Consider the following 25662-nt stretch of genomic DNA (forward strand, 5'->3'; position numbering starts at 1 on the left):
GAAAGCACAACAACATCCCAAATAAGGAGCAACAATCAAAAAAAAAAAAAAAGCAAGCCTTTTATTGCCAAAAAAAGAGAGCTTGGCTTACTGCTTTTTTTTTTGCGCGCAAAGTTGTTAATTTCTAGCGCCCAACAGTACATCACATGTATTACAATGCGCGCTTCTCCGAAAAAAAAAAAAAAGAACTGTGTACAATTACAGAAATTTTTACCATGTCCGATGTGTGTTCGTAAAAAAAATATGTGCTACAGTTTAACAGTGTAAAAATTCGGACGCGCATAAACACATGGTTCCCCACTTTTTTTTTTTTTTGCAATTTTTTCTGTATGACAAATTTATATTTAGGGTATTTTTTCCTTTTGGACAATTTTCTCTTTGACAAATTTATATAGGGCATTTTTTTGGGACGATTCTTTTTTTTTTTTTTTGTGCAATATTTTTCTGTGTGACAAATTTATATTAGGGCAATTTTTCTTTTTTGGGACAATTTATTTTTTAGACTTTTTCTTTTCTTTTCTTTCCTTCTTTTTTCTTTTTATTTTTTCCTTTCCTTCATTTGTATATATAAATAAGTGCATAATGGAAGATATTCCAAACAAGACGCGAAAAGAAAAAAAAAAAAGAAAAAAGTACTAAAAGCCAAGCGCCTCTTCTTTTTTTGGCAGTAAGTCCTTTTTTTTCTTTTTTGGGGTTGCCCCTTATTTGGTGGTTGTTGTTGCTTCCCCCCCCTTTTTTTTTATTGTGTGTGTACACTTGCTCCATTCTTTTTTTTTTAGTTTTTAGAAGGGGTAGACGGATTATTATTTTTTTTTTAATATTATGAATTAATTCAATTTAATTCAATTTAATTTTTTTTCTCTTTTTTTCAATATTATTAATTAATTCAATTTAATTTTTTCCTTTTTTTGTTGTGCCAATGTTTGTCCTCATAATATTGATCCTTTCGTATACACACCCATGTGACATGGTTCAAAATTTGTGTAATTGTATACACAGTTCCTTTCTTTTTTTTTTTTTGTGAGAACACTTTTTTTTTGCGCACCATCGCCAGAATCTTCGCGCACAATATGGAGGAGCATTTTTTCTCAAATATGTCCATAATTGGAATTAAAGAAAAAGAAGTTGTTAGATAGAAAAAAATTATGAAGGTAAAAATTTATAACAAAAAAATTTAATAACCATTTTAATTCTTCAGTAAAAAAATTTAGGAGCAAGTCCGAATGAAGTGAAGAAATCATTTTTGGCTCATATTAATTGCACATGGACAAAAACACTTTATAACAATACAAAAAAGAGAAAATAAAAAAAAGTTAAAAAAGAAAAAGATCATATTGTTCTTTACACACTATATTTAAACTGTGCGCGGTCATTTATTGCTCCATCGGAAGGGAGGACATTACATTCCAAATGTGTTACATTCCACACACACAATGTGTGTTGTGTTGTTCTACATACGTTGATAAGGAATATTCCTCCTGTTTTCTCCTCCTCTTCTATTATTTCTTCTTCTCGTGGCTGGTCCACCATATACGGTAGAAACATCCGTTGAATCTGCTATTGATGATTCTACTGCTGTTAAATTTGATGACGAAACTTCTGTTGAATATACTGTCGAACCAAATGTGGTAGAATTGTCCTCCGAGAATGCATTTAATTCATGTCCGATGGCGGATCTCCTTCTTCTGCTCTTCCCAAAGGAGCTTTTTATCCCAGAAAATAGTGAAGTATACTGAAGAAAGAAGTGGAAAAACGAAGGGGAAGAAAGAAAAAAAAGTACATACAGCACACATATAAATAACACATATATTAACATTTATTTCCCAAGGGAAGGAAATATGAATACATTACATTATTTATATATTTTAAATGTTGAGACACAATTACTTTATATAAAAGGAACATGATTGTGGGAAGTCCCACTGCAGCAAGTCCACCAGACACAGCACCAGGTAAGGCACCACTTCCATCACCACCTTCTTCCCCTTCTTTTCTGTGACTACCACCACCGTCGCTCCCTCCTTTTCCTTCTCCACCAGAGACACCATCCACCCCACCATCTACGACGGCATTGCCAAGGTCGAAGTCGTCCCCAGCAGACGGTTTCTTTGGTGTTGCCGTAGGCTTCTTTCCTTCCTTATCTGGAGCTAAAAAATAAATAAAAAAAGAAGGTTTCAATGTAATTAAAAACCATTAAGCTAAAAGTCTTGTGTGTTCCTACGGTACGCACTGTATGGAAGGTGAAATAATGGCAGGGAAGTAACTTCCTTCCTTCTAAGGAAGGTTTTTCTTTCCTTCCTTTCCTTCAGGAAGGTAATGTTGTTCCTTCCATCCTTAGGATGGATGTTCTCCTTTCTCAAGGAGGAACGTTGTTTCCTCCCCTCTTAAGGAGGGAGATATGTTGTTCCTTTCCTTCCTAGGGAAGGATGTATCTTTTCCCCTGGACGGATGTTCCTTTCATCCTTAGGAAGGATATTCCCTTCCTTCTGGGAAGTTGTTCCTTTTCTTTCCTTCTCATTAGGAAGGTTGTTCTTTCCTTTCCTTCCTTTAGGGAGGTAATGTTCCCTCCCTTGAGAGGAAGGTTATGTTGTTCCCTTCCTTTCCTTCTTCCCCTTGTCTTTTTCCCCTTTTCATTCTCCCCTTGTCTTCCTTTAACCCTTCCCTTCCATTCTAACTCCCCTAAAAACCTTCCTTCCACCTACCATCACCTAACAACCCTAACAATCTTCCTTTCCACCGACCACCCCTAACAACCTTCCTTCCAACAACCACCCCTAAAAAAGCCTCCCTTCCACCTACCACCCTAACACAACCTTTCTTCTTTCCACCACACCATCATAAAGCAATGTAGCACCAGTCACTTACCATCTACCACGGCGTCTCCTAAGTCGAAGTCATCTCCAGCAGAAGGTTTCTTTGGACAAGGGGGACTTGAATTGCAAGTTGCAGTACTACCGGTACCGGAAGAACCTGGTCTTGGACTACCAGTGTTTTCATTACCCGTACTACCAAGAGCAGAGGAACCTGCGCCGGAAGATCCGGGTTTCCAGGTTCCTGTAGAAGCGGAAGTATGTTCTGCGGGATGTTTCCACATACACATTAATCCTAATGGTTCCTGTGTACAGTATTTACTATATTTCCTCATGAATTTGGCACAGTACGGATCATTGTCAGTACTCTTACATTGTTCCTGTACATTACGGAAAGTTGGAAGAGTTGTTTGGGATGCATGATATCCACTATCACATGAATCATAATACTTCTGTAATTGCTCTGTGCTTGGATTGTAGTCTTGGTTGAATTCAAACTTTGTTTTTTCCTGTTCGAAAATTTCCCACTTACTATGATGGCTTAAGGGGTTACAGCTACTCATACTGGCAATACTTCCCAGGGCAGCGTATACATCATTCATAACAGTTGAAAAGATCCCCTTCTTTTCATTTTTATTTACCTCACCCCCTAACCAGTAATAGAACCATGTACAAATATCATTATTGTCTGTGCCTTGTCCCTTCACTTTAGATACCAGGGTCAGGGCGTCCATAATTTGGCCAGCAGAATTTCGAATACTGTAACCTCTTTTTAACTTACTTCCTAACTCATTATCCGCACTACTTAACGTATTTTTGAAATTCCCACTCCCGAGCATTCCATATATACATTCTGAATATAACTGAGTTCCGTAGTCCTCCTACAAATGCCATTGACAAAGTACATATACGTATTCTAATTTTCTCTTGAAATTTATATGATGAACTACATGTACAACATTTGTGTATTCACTTTGAATAGGAACCAATGTGTAGTACTCCTTCCGGCCATACCATGATTTATGTGTGCATATTTCGGTTCATAATGGATCTATATTGGAATTTATCCTTTACATATTTATGAATAATACATATAAAGAGCTCCGTATGCCGAACAATAATTATGAACTCCCATTAGATTTTTATTTCTCCCATTTGTACACATTGCTAAGTTCTCAAGGAGCAATGACCAACTATATTTATATGAAATTATCTTGTACATAATTAAGTGGAAAATAGGAGTACCTCTGTGTAAAGAACCACAAAATGGGAAGGGAAAACGAATGGCAAATTTCTTATACATTCATTATCCGTACGCTATATTATTACACTTTACGTGATAATTCGAAGAATTATTTCATTACTTATACGCTTGCGTACTAACACCTACGTCAGTTGTCGCTTTTTACAGTGCTGCTCAGTAATGTGTAACAGAGTGGGCAACTCCCTCCCTTTTCCGGATTCTTTAATGTGGGAAGATGAACGGAGAATGATGAGCAGCATCCCTCCGTGGATAGATTCTCTTGCCTAACTTCCCCTACACCTACAAGAAGTTACACTCAAAGGTGAAAAAGGGGGGTGCTCTAAAAATAAAGCGGAGCATCACGTGGGAGGGAACTCTCACTTGTGTTGCGTCACCGAAATCGATATTTTCTTCCCCTTCCAACAGTCGCTACGTGTACGCATAAGTGCGACAACAAAGAAGGTACCCTAGTTTCAGTAGTTATTTTGTTCGCACAACTGCCTGTGTTGCACTAATTTCACCGATCGACTTCGCAGCCAATTTGTGTTTAATGGGAAAACGTTGCGCGCGCTTCCTATGTGATTGCGTTACCATGTCAGAAAAAAAAAAAAAAAAAATTAAAAAAAATAAATTAAAATAAAAAATTAAAATTAAAATGCTTTTACCATTCATCCCTGCGGACGTCCAGGGACGCGACGCACATCAGTTGGGGGGGACACAACAGTCCTTTACAAAAGGTCCGCAAAAGGTTAACAAAGTCAAAATAGTATGTTGCAGAATTTAAAAAAAAAAAAAAGAAAAAAAGAAAAAAGAGAAGACGTCACCCTGTTTTTGAACTGTATGAACTCCGTGCGGTTATGTATGCCCTCCCTCTGAATGGGGAAGGAAGCATTACATTCCACACACAATGTGTTGTGTATGTTGTGTTGTTCTATATACGTTGATAACGTATATTCCTCTGTCGATTTGGCGTATTATTTGTTCTTGTTCTATCTTGCCTGGGTTGTCTATCATATATAGTAGATGCTCCATCTGCTGTCGAACCCTCTACAGTGGAAGCTATGGTAGAATACACCGTAGATCCGTATGTAGATATATCGTCCGTTAACGTATCAATGTTCCGTGTGATGGATTTTTTCCCTCTTCTTTTCTTCCCTTTAAAATGACTACGTAACCAAGGATGTAGGAGACCGTACTGAAAGAAAAAAAGGAGGGCAATAAGAACATATACATATTGTACAATATATGCACATACATATATACAAATGTACATGTATGTTTATGTTATATACATAGTGGTAATGGTAATGGACAATTATGTATACTTATAAATGGAAAATTGTTGTAATTATAGTAATGGACAATTATGTATACTTATAAATGGACAATTATGTAATTATAATGGTAATTACAACTGTAAGTATAATGGACAATTATAATTGTAATTGTCCATTATAGTTGTTGCGCTTTATATAAAAAGTATGCCAGTGTTGGTAACCCTATGGTAACCATTGCAGAGGAGACAGCAATAGCGGGGGTGGTAGAGGTGGGGGCCATTGCTGTGTGAGATTGTGATTGTTCCTGCACTGTAGACAGAGTCTCCTGTCTCGCTGTAACAATTTCTGGTAAATGAGTTACTGCGTGCCTCCCGACTATTGCATCGTCCCCGGTATGTTTTGTGCTACATTTTAGTTCTTGCAATTTTTGTAGTTTTTGTTGATCACCATCCTGATGTTGCGCATGCTCCTTCAGAAATGTTGTACAATATGCTTCACTATTAGAAGTGAGGGGTACACACTTCTCATATACTTCACTGTAGGTTTTATAAGTACTCATCAGGTAATCAGAGCAGATACTATCACAGAATTTGTTGTTTTCAGTTAGTTTTTGGTGTATAGTTGCATAGTTCTGAAGGTACTCATATGCAACTTTCCTTTTATCGAATTCGTCCTTGTTAACATTGGGGCATAAATTTTTACAATTAAATCTGCTATCATAGTTCTCCATTTCTTTATAGATCTCCTCCATAGCCTTCTTAAAGTCAGGATCCTTTAATTTGCCCGATAAGAGTTCCCCTGTCCAAAAATACAAATAATGGCAATATTCATTATCCGCGGAATCCTTTCCCCCTAGGTGTGATGCACAACATTGTGCTTTTGCAATTTTGACAGCATAACTACTGACACTTGGGTAATTCCCTAAAGCAAGGTCCATTTTATCCTTAGAGTTATAACCACACCATTCGTTGTCCCCTACTAATTTACCATATGCTACTTTTGAGTCTAACAACTCCTCTAATTCCGCTTTCTATAAATAAAATACATGAAATATATGCATTCCTCACTTTCCTCAATACATTGCACAAGGAACATCAAATGAATAATTTGCGTGTATCCACATTACTTTAAACGAGGAGGGTGTAGTTCTAACCGTTAATATAGTTCCTGATTGTGTCATTTTTTTATCTATGTGTGTGTGTATGCACACTTTTATATATGTATATGTGTGCGTCGAATAAAATTGTGTTATAAAAATGTGTTGTCCCTGTTTCTTATATATATTTATGCAAAATGGATACATATGTGCGTATTATTGAATTTTTGTTTTATAATTATGAATGAGTATATATGTTAAATTTTTATTTTTTACTCCAAAAATTGTACACATTGCTTTATTTTTCAGATAACTTCAGTGTGTTGTTATTGCATTATATATATATGGGTGTATTAAATTATTATATACGTAGGCACGTAACTTCCCTTGGGGTGAGAATTCCTGCACGAACTATTAACATATGTTTTACTGACACTTTAGAGATCAGTAAATATTGCTCATATGTAGTGTACAGTTCACTCGCATGATATATGAATATATTTTCCCTTCCTTCCTTCCTTCCTTCCTTAGGAAGGTAATGTTGTTCCCTTTCCTTCCCCCTTGAAGGAGAAGGATGTTGTTCCTTTCTTTTCCCCTTCAGGGAAGGTAGTGTTCCTCCTTTGGGGAAAGGTCATTCCTTCCCTTTCATTCCTCCTCCTTAGACCCTCCTTTACTTCCTTCCTCCTTAGACCCTCCTTTACTTCCTTCCTCCTTAGACCCTCCTTTATTTCCTACCTCCTTAGACCCTCCTTTCCTTCCTCATTAGACCCTTCCCTTTTTTCCTCCTCCTTAGACAATTCCTTCCTTCCTCTTCCTTAGACACTTCTTTCCTTCCTCCTCCTTAGACCCCTTTCCTTTCTCTCACCCCTATCAACCTTCCTTTCTTCCACCTACCACCCCTAAGAAAATCTCTTCTTTCCACCCGTAACAACCTTCCTTTCACCTACCACCCGTAACAACCTTCCTTTCACCTACCACCCGTAACAACCTTCCCTTCCACCAACCACCCCTAACCTTATTATACGATCCCACCCAAAAGTGCAAAAAAAAAAAAAAAAAGGAAGTTAAAAGTATGAAACGTCCATAGAACTAATGACAACGGGAGTGGAATGCCAAGCTGAGGGGAAGGGGGGGAGAATACTACATTCTTGGGTTTTATGCGAGGCGCAACATGGCACTTTCGGGGAAAGGAAGGGGTCTCTAAGGAGGAGGAAGGAAGGAGGGTCTGAATGAAGGAAGGGCTCTAAGGAAGGGAGGATGGTTTTAGGGAAGGACGGTTCTAAGGAATGAAAGGAAAGGTCTAAGAAGGAAAAAAGGATGATCTAAGGAGGAAAGAAGGGGTCTGAGGAGGAAGGCGGGGGCCTAAGGAGGAAGGAGGGGGTCTAAGGAAGAAGGAGGATGTAAGGAGGGAGGAAGGAAAGAAGGATATAAGGAAGGTGGTCTAAGGGGGAGTCTACATATGTGCGATGTCGTTTTTACTTTGGTTCAGTTAAAAAAGCGATTTTTCACTGTGTTCATGATGCATGGAAACATACTACAGTGACTTACAAGTTTGATGTTATTAAGGCTATGTTTGACATATTTAAGGAATGCGGTATTATAAAGTGCAGGATCCCTATACTTATTCCTAATAATAAGTTGAATATATTTTTACAAATAGTATATGTATATATACGGAACGTTGTGAACTATGCACGTTATGCACTACTTGAGCATTCCTCCTTCCTCCTACATTTACTGCATATTCCTTCCTTCTTCCATTTATTTCATTTTTGTGACCATATCATGTTATAATAAGTGACTATTGGGATCATAATGATGGTAACTATATATATATATATATATATATATATATATATATATATATATATATATATATATGTAACCATTAGTGGGCTCAGGAGTTTCTTCTTTCCGTAAGTAACATATTAACATACATTAGTGGTTACACACACATATATATATATATATATATACATATATATAGTTACCATCATTATGATCCCAATAGTCACTTATTATAACATGATATGGTCACAAAAATGAAATAAATGGAAGAAGGAAGGAATATGCAGTAAATGTAGGAGGAAGGAGGAATGCTCAAGTAGTGCATAACGTACAAACATTCCACATGTGTATGAATTATTTTGTAGTATACTCACCGAAACGCAAGGGAAAGAAGGAATAAGAGGAATACATTAGGATATGAAATTTAGTAAGGATAAAGCATTGTGGTGAGATCGAATAATATAATGTATATTTTTTAAAATAAATAAATAGTCCGTAGTATCCTCATCAGGGAAGAAAAGAATATAAATTGTGAAATTATTATTACTCAACAGTTATGAACGGGGGAAGGGTGTATTGCAGAATGTTCATATACAAAAATGTGCATATTGGGGAGGGAAGGAGAACGTGCTCAGTGTGTATATGAATTGCATAATACGTATGTGTTAAGAACTTCTTTAATAATCACTTTAAATGGCAAAAAAGCATGAATTAAAAATGTGTGAGTAGAAATTTCTGTTATAAAGAATTGCATTCGTGTATGCACATAATAATTGGAATGAGGTTGTATAATAATATAATGGTACAAGTGATGATCTATGTTTATCATCCATTACTATAATGGGTGAGGAATATATGAAATATGATTTTTCCACATAATTTCATTATTTCTTGGCCAATTTTTCACATTTTCGCCTTAAATTAGTGCATAATGATATGTATATATAATATGTTATCTATGCTTGTATATTGAAGCAATATGTATTACTGAGAGGAAGTGAATAAGAATTTGATATATGTGCAAGCTCATAATCACTAATCGAACGGAATTATCACAAATACACCACAGCTCATAATCGTGAAAAGAGGAGTATTTTTATAAATCTCCCACGAATGATTCAACAATTTTAAAATATTTTATATAAGGGAAAATGTGTATGCACAATGGTCGCGAAGAAGGCAGAATTAACGGTAAAACACTTACTTAAAAAAGTGAATAACCTAATATAACACATATATATAATACATTACTCATTACGTATTACGTAATAAAAGTACTAGGGAATATAGGGGAGGGACACATTAAAATACATATCTTTCGTTATTTGTATTTATAGAAGGAGGATCTAAAATATGCACCCTCAAAACAAGTGTATGAACCTCTCGACTTAAGTAAGGACTTGTACAGCATCCAGGGGGATGTCAAAAATATAAAGAGTCAGCTACAGGGAACATTGAACACATATCCAGGCACTTCTAAATGTCTGGATCAGATTTCTAGCGCCTGGTACCATATAACCAAAATGATGAGCAGCCGTCCGGATCCTACTGCCTATGATGAACGCCATAATTTCTTCTATTGGTGGTTGGGCAAGCTAATATATGACAAATTATCGACCAAGAGCCAATTTAGTGACGCTCTAAATGCAATAAGCGAAAAATTGCAACCGACAGTGTACAATGAAAAATATGCACTTACATATACTGGCAGCAGTGAATATCAATTTCGTCAAAGAAAAAACATTTTTGATTATTGGTACAACCACAAAACTATAAAAACACAATTAGCGCAGGATGATGGCTATGCTTGTAAAAGGAAATATGACAATTACCTAGACAAAATTGACGACGACTATAATAAAATGAATCAGTATTGCTTGAACCAAGGTGTGAATGATCAGTTCTGCACAAAAATTAATGAAATATTTGGTAGTGACAATAATCCGGAGCAATTGAAAAAGCAATGTATGTCCTTGTATAATGCAAGAATTGCCTCATTGACAGGAGTAAGGGGAGTATTGACGATTATCTTCTCTTTAAGGAATATATGCACAAATACTGTGCATGTAATATTTTATTCATGTAATACTTTATTCGTTTTCTAATATGAGTACAAGAATGCAGGTGAACTTATACTCATACACTCTACTTTTCTTTGCTAATTACATATTTATAGGAGGAGGATGGTTGTTTGAAGGGTTTACCTTCAAGGCAAATGTACACTGAATTGAAGAGTGCAAGCTGCGATAATTCATATAGTTCCATATGCAACCCAAGAAAGAAGGAATTGGAGAGATATTTTAGTCTTACGGTCCTTGAGGACTATGTGGACATTATTGTAGAAGCTTGGTGTTCCTCAACTGTAGGGAACGGAAAGCCGAAGGAAGTGGACCCAAATCGTTGCAACTATTTATACCACTTTATAGGGAGTTTGCTACCAATCAGTTCGGTTGTTAATACATTTTCGTACCATATGAAGCAGATTTACCAGGAATTGCAAAAAACATATGGACAGAAGAACTGTTCTATGGACAACTGTTATAATGATAGCAAAATTCCATTCCCCCACAGAAAAACCATATTCGACTATTGGCAAGACTACAATGAATTGCAATCACTAATAGGGACTAGTGGACAGTCCAACTGTTTTGAGAAATATAACCTCTACTTGAACGCAGCTAATTCAGCTTATGGTGTTATAAGTGGAACTTGTACCAGTCCCCCCACCCCAACTAAGGATATTTTCTGTACACAATTTACACAAAAATTCAATACTGATAAAGGAGCAATTCCAATACCATCAGCTTTACTATCTCAACTAGAACCTAAGCTGCAGCAGCTCCAGCAGCAGCAGCAACAACAACAACAACAACAACAACAACAACAACAGCAACCTCAACCTCCACAATTACCCTTCCCTGCTGGTGGACCACCAGCACGAAGAGGAGGAGCAGGAGCTGCTTCTGCCTCTTCTGGAGTGGACAGTACCACTATTGGTGGTGGTGCTGCTGCTGGCGTTGCAGGAGTAGCATTACCAGCACTTGCTTTCTATCTATATAAGGTAAGTACACTTAACACAAGAAATATGTATAATAACACTTATTAATATTTTCCTGTCTATTTAAAAAAGAGTGCATAGAATGAATGTAAAAAAAAAAAAATGGAATGTTCAAAAATGGAATGCTTAAAATATGAGCAGTAATGTGGACATATATATATATTCTGTACACATATTTTAACGATTTTCCTTTTTTTTTCCTTTTTTAGTATACTTCTATATTTTCAGGCTTACGTAACACTTTTGGCGGAAAAAGCAAAGGGAAAAAAAGATCTACCAGGAGCACCTTCGACTCACTTACAGAAGACGACATATTAACAGATTACTCCACACTTGGTTCGACGATAGGTTCTATGGAAGAAGATGCATCTACGGTATATGGTGAGGCACCAAAAAGAGGAGGAGCTAATAATAGACAACAAAGAAGAAACAATATAGCTTATCATAGCATGTAACACATTGGAATGTAACATTTAATGAATAAATACTCCAAGAGAGAGACATGTATAATCACACAGCGCATACAAGGTAAGAAACAGAGAGGACCCCTACCATTTTTCCTTTTTTCCTTCCTTTTCTTTCTCTTTTTTTCCTTTATTCCTTTTTTTGTACTAAGGTGTTTACATGTTCATGTGTAATCACAATGTAAGTGCAAAAAAAAATTTTTCTACTTCATTCTGATTTGTTTGGTAATTTTTTAATTTAAGATCCAAAATATGTTCATTAAATTTTTTTTTCTGTTATAGTTTTTTACGTTCATGATTTTTTTTATCTTAATAAAATTTTTTTATTTTAATAATTTCTTAATTCCAATTGTGGACATATTTGAGAAAAAGTGCTCCTCCATATTGTGCGCGAAGGTTCGGCAAATGTCTCACCAATTGTGCAAAAAAAAAAGGAAAGAAAAAAAAAGAAAAACAAAAAAAAAGGAATTGCCCTAATATAAATTTGTCACAAAAAAAAATTGTCCCAAAAAATAAATTGTCAAAAAGAAATTGTTAAAAAAAAAATTGCCCTAATATAAAATTTGTTACACAGAAAAAATTGCACCAAAAAAAAAAGAATTGTCCAAAAGAAGAAAAAAAATGCCCTAATATAAATTTTGTCACACAGAAAAAATTGCACCAAAAAAGAAATGCCGTAATATAAATTTGTCACAGAAAAAATTGCGAAAAAAAAAATTGTCAAAAGAAAATGCCCTAATATAAATTTGTCACAGAAAAAAAATTGTCCAAGAAGAAAAAAAAAATGCCCTAATATTAAATTTGTCACACAGAAAAAATTGCACAAAAAAAAAGAAATGTCAAAAAAAGAAAAAAAAAATTGCCCTAATATAAATTTGTCACAGAAAAAATTGCAAAATAGAAAAAGTTTGTCCAAAAAAAATTGCAAGGAAAAAATAATTGGCCCCAAAAGGAAAGAAAAAAAAGAAAAAAAGAAAAAAAGAAGGAAGGAAAATGAACGACGACTGTGTGTATAAAATTGCGCAGATGCAAAAATCGCGAATGCAAAGAAGAAATTTAATAATGGACGTTCTATATATGAATAGAATAATCATGTTGTGCGTATAAATAAATGTGAGGTGGAAGGTAGATTGAATAATTCAAAAACAGATCTTTACTGTATATGATGTAAGGTGCAGAGAGGAATACTTTTTAATTTTGGGAATAATGTGGTATATATGAATAATTACCAATAGTGAATATGGAAGGCAACAGTAGAATGCGAATTTAAAATATAGTACAAATATAATATTCAGGGGAAAAAATTAAACTCCTACGTACGAAATAAGTGATATGTATAAAAACATAATGCTCACAGATTGGAAGAATGGAATATTGTGTAAGTGGTAGGAGTTAAAAATATATGGTTCTTCCTTCTTTTTATATTCTTATTATGGACGATCCTTACAATTATGGAAGCCCTATTATGAGTGAATGAATAATGTATGCAGAACTTCAGTACATGTGCCCATATGTGTTATAATTAATTCCAATAATAAGGAAATATCTGCTATAAGGGAGGAAGTAAGATTTTAATGTAGAACCATAAATAAGTATAAATGAAACGGATGAATAATGAGGAAGTACACTCCAACAGGGAAGTATATATGGGGAATACATGCTGGAATATAGAATTCCTATAAACCTGGAGAGTACAACAGAAGAAGGAAAAAATGTCAGTGGTAAGGCAAGTGTTGTAGCACGATAAATAAACACATGGTAATTCAATATGTGCTCTATAGAAATAGGTAATATATTAAAATATAAATGCGTACTACAATGTGTATACATTAATTGCTTCTTTTATAGAGGGACTGCTTAAATAATCCTAATGGACGGTTAAGCTCCGAATTTATGTACAAAAATTTCAAAGGATGGACAAATGGTGGAGGGCGTATTAGTGAACATGATACAGTGGGGGATGAATTAAGACAAGTACTCGGGGAAGATGGAATTCCTGATGGAATGCAGGAAAAAATTGAAAGTGTCTGGTGTAATATAGATAAGAATAGAGCGCAATTTGGAACCCCCCTGTACAGTTGTCGCCTTTTCTATTATTGGCTGGGGAATGTTATATCTCAGGACATAAAGGAAGATGACTTGTTTAAAAGAACTACGAAAGCATTTTACAAGGAAATGATACGTTTAGTTACTAAGGAGAAATGTAAAGGGGAATGGCCTAATATAGCCAGGGAAGATTTTGAGAAGTTAAAAGATTTATACGATTACTTCAGTAATCATAGTCAAATAAAAAGTGGAGTAGGACAAATGGGAAATAGATGTAAAGGAAAATGTGGAGAGTACCTAAAAAGAATTGAGGAGTATTACCAGCATATGAGGGACAGATGTATGACACCAAAAGGGGAGCCTTACTGTTCTGCATATGGAAGTATATTTCTGGACTATAAAAAAACAAAAGGAAGAACGAAAGACCCGAAGGAATTATTAGATCAATGGAAAAGGAAGAACGAATGTACAGTACATGTAGAAAGTGAAAAGGTTACTAAACCGGACGTACTCAGTGCAAGTGATCACTCCTTCCCGTCGCCCCGAGAACCTTTGCCGCGGACTACACAACGGGAAGGCGCCCTTTCTGAGGCAGGGAGTGTAGGTGCACGGGGTTCTGACGGTGAACCAGGTGAAACAGGTCCGCAGGGTCTAACAGCAACTCCTGCTCCCGTACAAACAGAAGCAACAACGAAACCTCCCGTAGCAACTGAAGCCCAAACAACACAACTCGGAACAACTGAAACACAAATAACACTTCCTGCAGCATCTGAAACGCAAGCAAGTGTTTCTTCCGATTCCGCTGTAAGTTCAGAAAGTTCCTCCAGCAGCAGTTCAAGTTCTTCCAGTAGTTCCAGTTCTTCTGGTAGTACTGATGTTCACGCTGAAGGTGATGTTACAGTAGGTCTTGAGGGTCCAAGTGGTCTGAAGGAACCAATACAGTCCGTTAATCATGTTCCTCCTGGAAGTAGTACCACAATCCCTACCATTCCTATCGTATCTTCTAGCGCTGTAGTGACAGCATTGGCTTTAATTTCCTTCTTTCTTTACAAGGTACGATTAGATTTTACGTAGTACAAATTATATCGTACAGTACATATGTCCCCTTCATATGGAAGGAAGGTAGGGTAAACGATACTATATTTTGTATAACCTCCTTTACTTTCCCTTCTTTCTTATTAGTATATCCCATTATTCTCTAAAGGAGGTAAATCCTCTATAAGAAGAAAGAGATTGAGTACTCTAAACCGGGACATGATCGCTCACGACTCCACAGAATACACGACGGATAATACAGCGTATTATTCCACAATAGACTACACAGAAGATACGACGGAAAGTTCAGCAGAAAATGTAACAGATGATTCAACCGAATACTCAGAGGAAGTTTCAACAACAGATGGTACGGAAGAATCTACCATCTATGATAGACAACACAGGAAAAGAAGAACAAGAACAAATAGTACATCAAGTCATCACCACCAAAATATAGGTTATCATAGTATGTAGCTTATCATCGTATATGTAATACGTCATATGTGAAGTGTAATCTTCCATATGTGAATTACAGATAATATACACAGAATATGTGTTCTCTGTGTGGGAAAAATATAAAGTGACCTTTAATTATGAATACATAACAGAAGTAATTATAGAATATAAAGGGGAAAGGGAAAGGAAAGAATATTCCATACAATGTGCCTACAATATGAGGGAATGTTCCCTTAAATTATAAGTAGCGTACACTATAAACATGTGCACAAATTTGTTCACAACACCTTAGGTTGCACTTATGCATGCGCATATGTGCATATCAGTCGACGTGTACATATGTTTGTTTTAGTCTTTACAAATTAATTTTTTGTATTTCTACTGTGCTTTCTTTAAATTTTTTTTTTCTTCTTTTTTTTCTTTTTAATTCTTTTTAATTCTTTTTAATTTTTTTCTAATTTTTTTCTAATTTTTTTTTTTTTTTCGTAACATCAATTTCATTGATGGCTTTTTTTTTTTTTTTTTTTCCACACGAAGGGGGAGGCGAAATTGCTCTCATTTTTTTGCCAAACGTTTGATTTGTGTCCGTGGGAAGTTGCTTTATTATTGTCTGTTTTGATTTGCTTTGATTTGTTTTCTTTTTTTTTCTTCGTCCCATTTTTTGCCTTTTTCCCATTCTTCATTTTTTTTTCCTTCCGACATTCGCATTTCCCGTTTTGCATTTTCCCAGAGAAAAGACTTTACCACATCACTGGGAAAAAATCAAAAAGGAAAAAAAAAAAGAAATCTCCAAATGAAGCGAAGAGAACAAATCGACTTGTTGCCACATGTGTGTAGACGTTTCCGCACAATTTTTTTAAACTATGACACGTATGCCTGTGTGCATGCATCAGCGAGCGCACCAAAAGCAAAATTACACCACGGAAAATTATACCGCGTAAAATATTACAAAAACAAAATTTGAAAAAGCAGGAATAAAAAAGAAACCATCAATGAAATTGATGTTACGAAAAAAAAAAAAAAATTAGAAAAAAATTAAAAAGAATTAAAAAGAATTAAAAAGAAAAAAAAGAAGAAAAAAAAAAAAGCCATCAATGAAATTGATGTTACGAACAAAAAATTAAAAATTCAACGCACAAAAAAAGAAAGATTGAAGGAAAATAAAAAAAAGTTAAAAAAGAAAAGTCACTTCGTTTCTAACACTGCATAAGCTCTGCGTTAATTTATGCTCTTTCAGGGAAGGAGACATTACATTCCAAATGTTGCATACCAATGTGTGTTTGTGTTGTGTTCGTTACATACGTTGATAACTAATATTCTTCCTGCTTCCTGGTCGTCTTCTATTATTTTCCCTTCCTCTTCTGGGTGGTGATGGTGGCCTACCATTATATATGGTAGATGCTCCATCTGTCGAATCTGTTGTTGTTGTTAAATTGGATGACGAACCTCCTACTGTGGTAGAATCATATTCTGCACTAGAAGAATAGTCGCCGTCGTCGTCTGAGAATTCGTTTAAGTCTTGCCTAACAGATCTCCTTCCCCTTCTGCTCTTCCCACCGAAGAGGGTGTTCTTACTTATTCCAGAAAATAAGGAAGTATACTGAAAAGAAAAGAAGCGTAGTGTAAAAATATGTATTGGGCATATATATAGTGTACAGTCTATTCTCTATATATTTATTCTTTAAGTAAAAAATAAATAATAATAATAATATATAATAATATACAATAATAATAAACATTATTATTATTTATACATTTTTACTACAATTTTAATTATAATAGTAATTGTAATTATTACTTTATATAGAAAAAATGCAGTTAGTGGGAATCCCACTAATGCTAATGCAGAAGAGGCAGCAGCGAGAATTGTTGTATTTGTCGGATGTGTGGAAGTAGCGCCTTCTGTAGTTTCTTCCTGATGTAATATAGAATTTTTTGAAAGTTCCTGCTCCAATGTTTGTGCCTTGTCATCTTTTACGCTGGATACACCGTGATCCTCTTCCCGTGGAGTATCCCCAAGGTCGAAGTCATCTCCAGCAGACGGTTTCTTTGGAGTGTTTGTGCATCTTAATTGCGACAGTTTATTACTAATAACACTCTTATTCTTGCTCCAGAATTTGTGCCAGTATCCATCGGAGCCCCCGCCGTAGTCGTTTTCTACAGCTGTATATGCTGCACGAATGCCCTGCAGGTAACTTCCGTATTGTTCGTTGCATTTGGACTCACTACTCTCTAATAGTGCGTGCAAATCATTGTAGTCGTGGTAGTAATCGAACATTTTCTTTCTTTGTATTAAATTTGCGCCATCGATAGGAGTGTTTACTTTTTCACATTGGTTCTTACCAGGAACTCCTTGCAACATAACGTAAATTTTACTCATAACATCCTGCAATGAATTAGTGTCCCCTAAAGCGTCCGACATTGTAGATCCTAACCAATAATAAAAATATTCACAACGATCCCCGAAGGAGGGATTATTTCTCCCAGTGCTCGCCATTTGAGTTATATAATACCAAACACACGCAATTTTATCCACACAATCCGAAGGAATCGAATACGCCGTCAATGTCTGCTGCAGATTACCCTTTATTGTACTGACAGCAGGGTAACCAGTATTGTATAAGTAGTACCTGACGTTGAAATCCTGATACACCCTACTTGAAGGTAAATTATTTAACAGTTGGTCCTATAAATATAATTGATAAAATATGTTTATCAGCACATTTCTAATTCATCATACACCGAACATTATATACACATTCCATTCTATACATTCCCAATAGGAAAATGAACTGCCCTACTCCTGTCAATCCCGCCATTGATGCAGGTCTAGGTTTATATCCTCCGTGTTCGTCCTCACTCCCAATACGTTCCTCCTCATCCTCGTCCTCTTCTTCTTCCTGTTTAACGATGCATGTTAGTTTCGGTAGTTCCCCTGGTGGCCACGGTTTACACTCATTATTAGCTGCCCAGTATTTACTCTTAAATCTTCTGCAACACTTATCATCACTGCCATCACAGATATTACATAATTTCTTATATGCTGTTTCTGCTTTCGTCCGTTGTTCCATATATTCTTGACTATTAGAACCTACATTACACTTCCGGTCCTGCAGCCAGACACTCATGTTATAGTTATAATCAAATAATACTTTACACCCTGGGAAAACGTATTGGCCAACATCGTCGTATAAATTATCGAATTCACTCTTACATTGGTCCTTCGGTAGTCGACTGTAAATTTTCTTCATGATATCTGAAAGGCCATGAGTATCTAATTTCCCTTTTATTTTTTCACCTAACCAGTAATAAAAGAAATGACACCATGTACCATTCGGCTCATCATGTTCCATTTCATGCGCGTAACAATAAGTCTGCTCAATTTTATTGGCCAAGTTTACACCACTCTTCAGCCACGTTCTCAACACCGGTTCCAACTTATCCCCTTTATGCTTGCAGCACTCATCCGGCTCCTGCACTACATGACACTTTAAGTTCTCGTCGAATAGATCGTATATTATCTGTGAGGGTAATGGACCTGGATCTTCATCCTAAAAATATATAATCGATATAACATATGAGTATATATTTCTATATGAACACATATTATTTTATTCTACTATGCATAAAGTGTTATATACATAGTACTTATATATTATGAATGAGGAAGTAACCTGCTGCAGTGTTACCATTTTTAATGTCTATAAACATTTGTCAGCATATAATATATTTATATTAGAACATTTCTCCTTTTACAAATTCGCACAGAGAACAAGTGCGTGAGTATTCCGCTTGCTCCAAGATTATTTCCTCAGGATTATGATTATACATGAAATTTTTGTGCTTCCTTTTCCTTTTCTTCCCTTTCTCCATTTGTATGTATAAATAATTCTGCATAAGGGAAAGGTACTCCCAGAAAGCGGATTAGGCAAAAAGGAAGGGGAAAGTGCTGACCTTCTCAAAGAAATATTTACACACGAAAAAAGAAATTAAGAAAATTACGGAGATAAGGACTTGTAAAAGAATAAATGAACATTCTGTATTTTTAGTAAAACAATTTACCAACAAGTCAATATAAATTAAAACAATTTACCAACAGGTGAATGAAGTGAAAAATTTTTTTAATCCTTATTGGCTACACATGAACATAAACACTTCCATATAATACAGAAAAAAACAAAAGAAAAAAATAGGAAGTGGTACAAATGTTGTAACAAATTATGTATTTCACTCAATAAAGGAAAGTGAAATATGATTATCACATTCTATTTCTATTTATGTGCCCCCTTCTTCATTTCAAATATTTTGTAATAAATGATGCAAATAAAAATCCTTATTACACACATTTTCTTCCCTTTCACATTCCTCAAACAGCAATGCTAAAATAAGCATTCACAAATTGGCTACAAATTGTTTTTTCCTAAGAAACATCCTCCTTAAAAGATGAGTCTCCCTCCCTAAACCCGGAACCTGAACTTCAAACCTCTCCCTTAGGAATATCTTCCTTAAGAACACATTCCTTAGGAAGACATTACTCAGGAAATTCTTCCTCAGAAATAAAGTCTTCCTCCCTAAACCCGGAACCTGAACTTGGAACCTTTTCCTCAGGAACAAAGTGTTTTTTTATAAATTCGCTTCCCATAAATTGCTCAACCAAAATTTCAAAAAAGTCCTCCTTCGTCGAATGTAATTCCCCTTTTTGACATTCGTCTAAGACTTCTAAATGAATATCAATAATCATGCGGCGACGTACACCACCACCACCACGACCAGCACGGCGACTACCAGAAGGTTTTTTGCTCTTTTTTTTGGGCGTAGAACGAGGTTTGCGTTTTTTTACTAAGGTATATACATGTGGACCATCTGCCTGGTCGTCCACATTGTCAATAATCTGCTGTTCTAAGGAGGGACCAGATATTTTATTTGCTCTTCTGTAACGTTTTCTTCTCTTACCAAGAAAGGCAGAATACTACCAAAAAAAAAAAAAAAAGCGAGAAAATATTTTTCTTTAATAGGGGTGTGAAATGTTTGTTCACATACCACAGTAATTACTACTTCAAACCAAAGTATGAAATGCTACACACACACACCCTAAAATGCGAAATCCTACACACACACCCTAAAATTCGAAATCCTGCACACAAACCCCTAAATTGCGAAATCCTATACATACACCCTAAAATGCGAAATCCTGCACCTTACGTGTGAAGTGCCACACCTCCCCCCACTGATTCATTCAACTTTTTTTTTCCTTTTTTTTTCCTTTTAATTCTTAAATTTTTTTTTCTTTCTATTTTTTTTTTTCTTTTTTTTTCCTTCTTTTTTTTCTTTTTTTCTTTGTTTTTCTTTTCTTTCCTTTCTTTCTTTTCTTTCTTCTTTCTTTCTTTTCTTTCTTTTCTTTCTTGTTTCTTTCTTTTCTTTCTTGTTTCTTTCTTTTCTTTCTTGTTTCTTTCTTTTCTTTTTTTCATTCTTTTTTATTTTATTATTTTTTTTACCTTCAAAAGGAGATAACTCATAGCAGAAAGACCAATGAAGACAGGAATGGTAGGAAGGTATGGGGTAAGGAGATCAGGAATGTTGTCCATCCCTTCCTTCTTTACGTTCACTACTTTCGCAGTCTTGGGTGTTACAAGAATTTTTGTACTGCTCCGTGAAACAGGATGAACCGGAAGAGTTGGACCAGCCCCTGCTTGACTACCGCCACCTGCATCACCACCAGGAACAGGTGCAAGAGGAGGACCCGGATCAGGAGCTAGACTTGTGGCAGAGGGAGCATGAGGTGTAGTAGTCTGAGAGGTACTCGCTAAACCTTTATCAGCGTCATCGTTAGCTGGGTTAGCTTTAGCACCAGCAGTGCCACCAGCACCAACATCTTGAGTAGTAGGACTGGATGAGCTGGTACTACTAGAAGAACTGCTTGAACTTGAACTTGAGGTGGAAGATTCAGGTGTTTGGGTGTCTGTTCCTGTACGTGGAGTATGAATAATCGTAGTACCTGAAGGGGTCGTATCAATAGTAGCATCAACACCTGTATCAGAATATTTGTGCTTAGTGCTCAGAAAAAGTTCATTAACATCCTTACTATCATCCTTTGAGCCTGCTGGAGGGCCATCGAACGAAAGGAAAGTACCATTAACATAGACACCTTTACTTGTATCAACAATGTCTTCCTTACCTATTGATTCTGCACTTGGGTTACGTGATGCTGGTGCGGGTGCGGACTTTGCTGGATCTGACTCAGCTGATGGGTCAGTTCTTCCAACTGATTCTGATGTTGATATTGGTGTTGTTGGTGGTTTAGTGGCATCTGGTTTGGCAACTTCAGCAGGTTTAGGCTGACATATGTTATTTATAGCATTCAGAGTTTGCGTTATGTCCCTATTCTTCTTGAGTTCCTCTTTTATTCTGTCCCGTAGGTTGCTATTATTAAAAGTAGGCTTTGCACAACTGTCCCACCCACATTTTTGACAATTATTACTTTTGGAACACATAGTGGTGTAGAGACTCTTTCCGTCCTCAAATGTTTGTGTTAATATTTCCTCCGTGATTTTACATCTTCCCTTCAGCATTTCACTTGCGAATACATTTAATGCCATACAAGTCATAGTTTGTTTAAATATTTTGTCATTTCTTTTGCGCTCCTCCGTAGTGCCCTCCTGATCTTCCGTAATACCATATATATGTTTTAATCCTGCAGTAATAAGTTGACATGCTAATTTCTTTGCTTCTGAATTTGTATTATCCTTATCTACAATGTTCTTGCATAAACCTTCTTCGTTCATGTATCCATTAGCAATAGCCGCAGATAGGGCATTCAATATTTTTTCCATGTCCTTATCGTCCCAAATGTGATACTGCCAATACAATGGAAAAAAGAGGGGGCATATATTTACATAAAAACTTTACTCAAACTTCGTCTGAGTACGTATATATTCTCTCTACATGCAATATATATGCTTGGATTCTAGTGTCCAATATGGATCGCCCTAACCTCCCATTTCCTTTGGCCCCCTTGTCTCCTATCCCTAGTCCATTGTGTTGTTACGCACTGGGCGCGATCACATAAGGTATTATTTATAGTACTTATATCAGTTAGAGTTTGTTGTACGTTCCCATCTTTCCTGAGTATTGTTTCCAATTTGTCCCCTATCTTTTCACTGTCTATTTGGCAATCTGCATATTGATCATACCTATCACACTGCACGCAATGACCCTTCTCACTATTTTTACCCTTACACGATTTCGTAAGTTCCTTATTTCCTTCCTCAAATGATTGTGCTATTGTTTTCTCACTGACCTCACAGGGGGATTTAACCTCCTCCTTCAATTTGTCCGCATAAGCGTTCAAAACTAAGCATAACATAGTTTGCTTAAAATCCCTGTTGTCAGCGGCCTTCCTTTTCTTTTCACTTTCATCAATTTTTTCCTTATTACCGGTTATATCATCTTGCTCTATTCCAATACCATAAATATGCTTTAAGCCTTTAGTAATAAGCTCGCATGCTTTTATCTCTGGGTCCGTAACTCTTCTACTACTTGGATCTGAATAACTACAATAATTTGGAATACTTTTGCTGGTATCCTGAGATATTTTCTTAAACATGTTTGTGGCCTCATTGTTAATGTCATTCTTCATGTTATCCTGTTCATAGAAAGAGGAAAAAGAGAAGGAAAAGAAACAAATGTATGCTATGTAATTATGTCCATCTCCCCCCTCATAATTATTATATGTCCACCATCTATAATTATGTGCGTCTATGTCCATCCCCCCTATAATTATTATGTCCACACCCTATATGTGTGTCTAATTTTTCCCCTGTTCAGTTTCTACATACTACAACACTCACAGAAGTGTCTTTTATTATAATGGACAATATATTGTGTTCCTTCCCCCCCTTTTTTTATTCTAATGAAGACAATATATATATTGTATTCACTTACCCAGGTTGGATTCGTTCCATTCTTATTGTTTGTAAACCATTTCTTTGTTACGCATTGTATGCGTTGACAGAAGTTATTTATAGAACTTATGGAAGTTAGAGTTTTTTGTATTTCCTTATCACCTTCAAGCATTGTCTTCAATTTGTTCTCTACATTGGTTTGATTGCCGTTGTCGCCGCCTACTGTACAATCTTTATAAGTTACGTCCCTTCTACATTCGGGACAATTACCACCACTACACCAAGTACTCATCTGACCAATCCCTTTCTGAAACATTTGTTTTATTTTCCCCTCGTCTACAGGGCACTTTTTTTCTGATTTCTCCTTAAGAAGATCAGCGTAAGCATTGAGTACAGCACACAACATGGTTTGTTTAAACATCCTATTGTCAGCGGCCTTCCTTTTCTGCTCAGCATTGCTTTGGTCCTTTACATCTGACTGATCTATTTGAACACCATTAATGTGCTTTAATCCCCTGTTAATGAACCTACAAGCCTCTCTGTCTTTTTCATTTAAGAAACTACCAGTCCATTGATTATTATCGCATAGCTTATCGGCTTCGTTTGGCTCGTTCTTCTTAACTTCCTTAGACATGTTCCCCAATTGAGTCACGACGTCACCCCACATTGTGCTCTATACAAACAGAAATAAAAAAGAATATATGTGCACCTACAGTACTGGCAGCCTCTCTCCTTAGCCCTTATATACAAGGTACAATATTCATATTAGTGTCTCCGACTACAGTAGATAATATTGTTCCCTTACCCATTCTACAGTCCCGCCTTCACTTTCTCTATTTTTCTTCCATTTCTGTGTTACACATTTGACACGTTCACATAATTTATCGTCGTTACAGAGTGTGTCTAACAGATAGGAAGGAAGGGAAAAAATGGAAGAACAAAAAAATATATGATTATATAAAAAAAAATGATAAGGCTTAATGATGGTAGAAATGGTGATGCGCTGCTAGGATGATGATATTCTATACACCCTTTCCACCCCAAACAACCTTCATTCTAACACCACTTACAACGTTCCTTCCACCCTTCCACCTAACAACCTACCTATCACCTCTAACAATCATCCCTTCCACTCCCTAAGACCCCTTCCTTCACTCTCATTCCTTCTAACCCTTTCTTCCTTTCTTCTCCTTAGACCAATTCTTCCTTCCCCTTCCCTAGACCATTCCTTTCCTTCCCTCCTTAGACCTCCTTCCTTTTACTTTTTTCTTTGTTCTTTCTTAAATAATATTAAATAATATTTCTTACCTGCTTTATTTGCTGCTTTCTTCTTCTCTTCCTGAATTTTGACCTTGACCTTATTCTTTAGATCATCATCGTCCGTTATTTTCCCATCGTTCACTCCCTTCAATATTTCCTTTGCACCTTCCTCCGATAAACTGTTCTCTGTGTTAGCCCATTCCTCCAGTTCCGTGTCATTATTTATGCCTAACAGCTTCCGAAAAAGCCCCTGGTCCTGATCCCCCTTGGCACCGGCCCCGCCGCCTTCCTTACTCTTCTTACATGCGTTGTAGTCATTTGTTTTCCTTATTATCCCTACATTCGCTCTAGCTTCCTGTACCCACTTTTCTATTTCCTTCCCAATGAATTGTTTTCCTAATTGTATAGTTTGGAAATCAAATTTCGTACATTTCCCATGTTCACCTTTCATGTCCCGCGCATCCAAAAAAATCCCAAATGAGTCCACCATATACTTAGCGGCTTCCCCCAGGCAGCTATGTCCTTTGAATAATTTTAAGGCTGTTACAATCCCAATCATACACCTAAAATAAGACTCCACTTCTTCTATTTTCTCCAGCTCGAATCCATATTCATCCCCCTCTTGTACTTTAATTCCACTCATGAATAACTTTATTTGTACTAGTGCTTTGCAGATCTCTTTTTTCACAGTTCCTTCTGTAGTATCCTGAAGGTGTACCTTTTCACAGAGTTTTTTGAACTCGTTCTTATCATTCTGTATACGGGTCGTCAACTTTTCAAAGGTATTCTTCATATCATCCCATATGGATTGCTATAAAGGTTAGTTCCGGAAGTGTAGTTGCATGTGTACATATTCTATAGGTCCTCCCTATTTCTATGACCCCTACACATATATGTGCATTCTTATAGTGTAGGTGTGCACATGGATTATGAAAAATCTTAAAATACTTACATCCCCTGAGGTTCCTTTACGGAGTTGCCATTGGCCTATTAAATATGCAAAATTCAAGAAGTCCTCCATGTTTCCACCTTACTCCTTAATTTGTTTCTATATTGAAGAGTTTTACATTACTCAAATTTTTTCCTGCAGCCTCTATTGCAATTTCTTCACGTACACCTTCATTTTTTATGTTCACCATTACAATATATTCCTCTTCATATATATATCTTCTCTTTTTTTTTTCCTTATTTTCTCCTAATTACACATTCGGAATTCTTCAAAAAAAGG

The 25662-nt window shown here is 36.1% G+C and overlaps 3 protein-coding genes across 3 annotated transcripts; all 3 read right to left on the bottom strand.

Moving 5' to 3' along the window:
• Positions 1 to 1450: 1450 nt before the first annotated feature.
• PCOAH_00016250 (Uncharacterized protein) lies at positions 1451 to 3649 on the bottom strand (the record flags this gene model as incomplete). The annotated part of the gene is made up of 3 exons (XM_020058434.1): positions 1451 to 1732; positions 1852 to 2147; positions 2866 to 3649. The coding sequence occupies 3 exons, from the start codon at positions 3647 to 3649 to the stop codon at positions 1451 to 1453; spliced, it is 1362 nt and encodes a 453-aa protein (XP_019914200.1).
• A 1856-nt stretch (positions 3650 to 5505) lies between these two features.
• On the bottom strand, positions 5506 to 6267 carry PCOAH_00016260 (KIR protein; the record flags this gene model as incomplete). The annotated part of the gene is made up of 1 exon (XM_020058435.1): positions 5506 to 6267. The coding sequence occupies one exon, from the start codon at positions 6265 to 6267 to the stop codon at positions 5506 to 5508; it is 762 nt and encodes a 253-aa protein (XP_019914131.1).
• Positions 6268 to 19804: 13537 nt separating this feature from the next.
• On the bottom strand, positions 19805 to 25455 carry PCOAH_00016270 (SICA antigen; the record flags this gene model as incomplete). The annotated part of the gene is made up of 7 exons (XM_020058436.1): positions 19805 to 20242; positions 20769 to 22127; positions 22265 to 22915; positions 23215 to 23847; positions 23980 to 24077; positions 24483 to 25245; positions 25387 to 25455. The coding sequence occupies 7 exons, from the start codon at positions 25453 to 25455 to the stop codon at positions 19805 to 19807; spliced, it is 4011 nt and encodes a 1336-aa protein (XP_019913944.1).
• Between the last annotated feature and the right edge of the window lie 207 nt (positions 25456 to 25662).

The sequence above is a fragment of the Plasmodium coatneyi genome, chromosome 7, assembly GCF_001680005.1.
Source record: "Plasmodium coatneyi strain Hackeri chromosome 7, complete sequence".
NCBI classification, from domain to species: domain Eukaryota; phylum Apicomplexa; class Aconoidasida; order Haemosporida; family Plasmodiidae; genus Plasmodium; species Plasmodium coatneyi.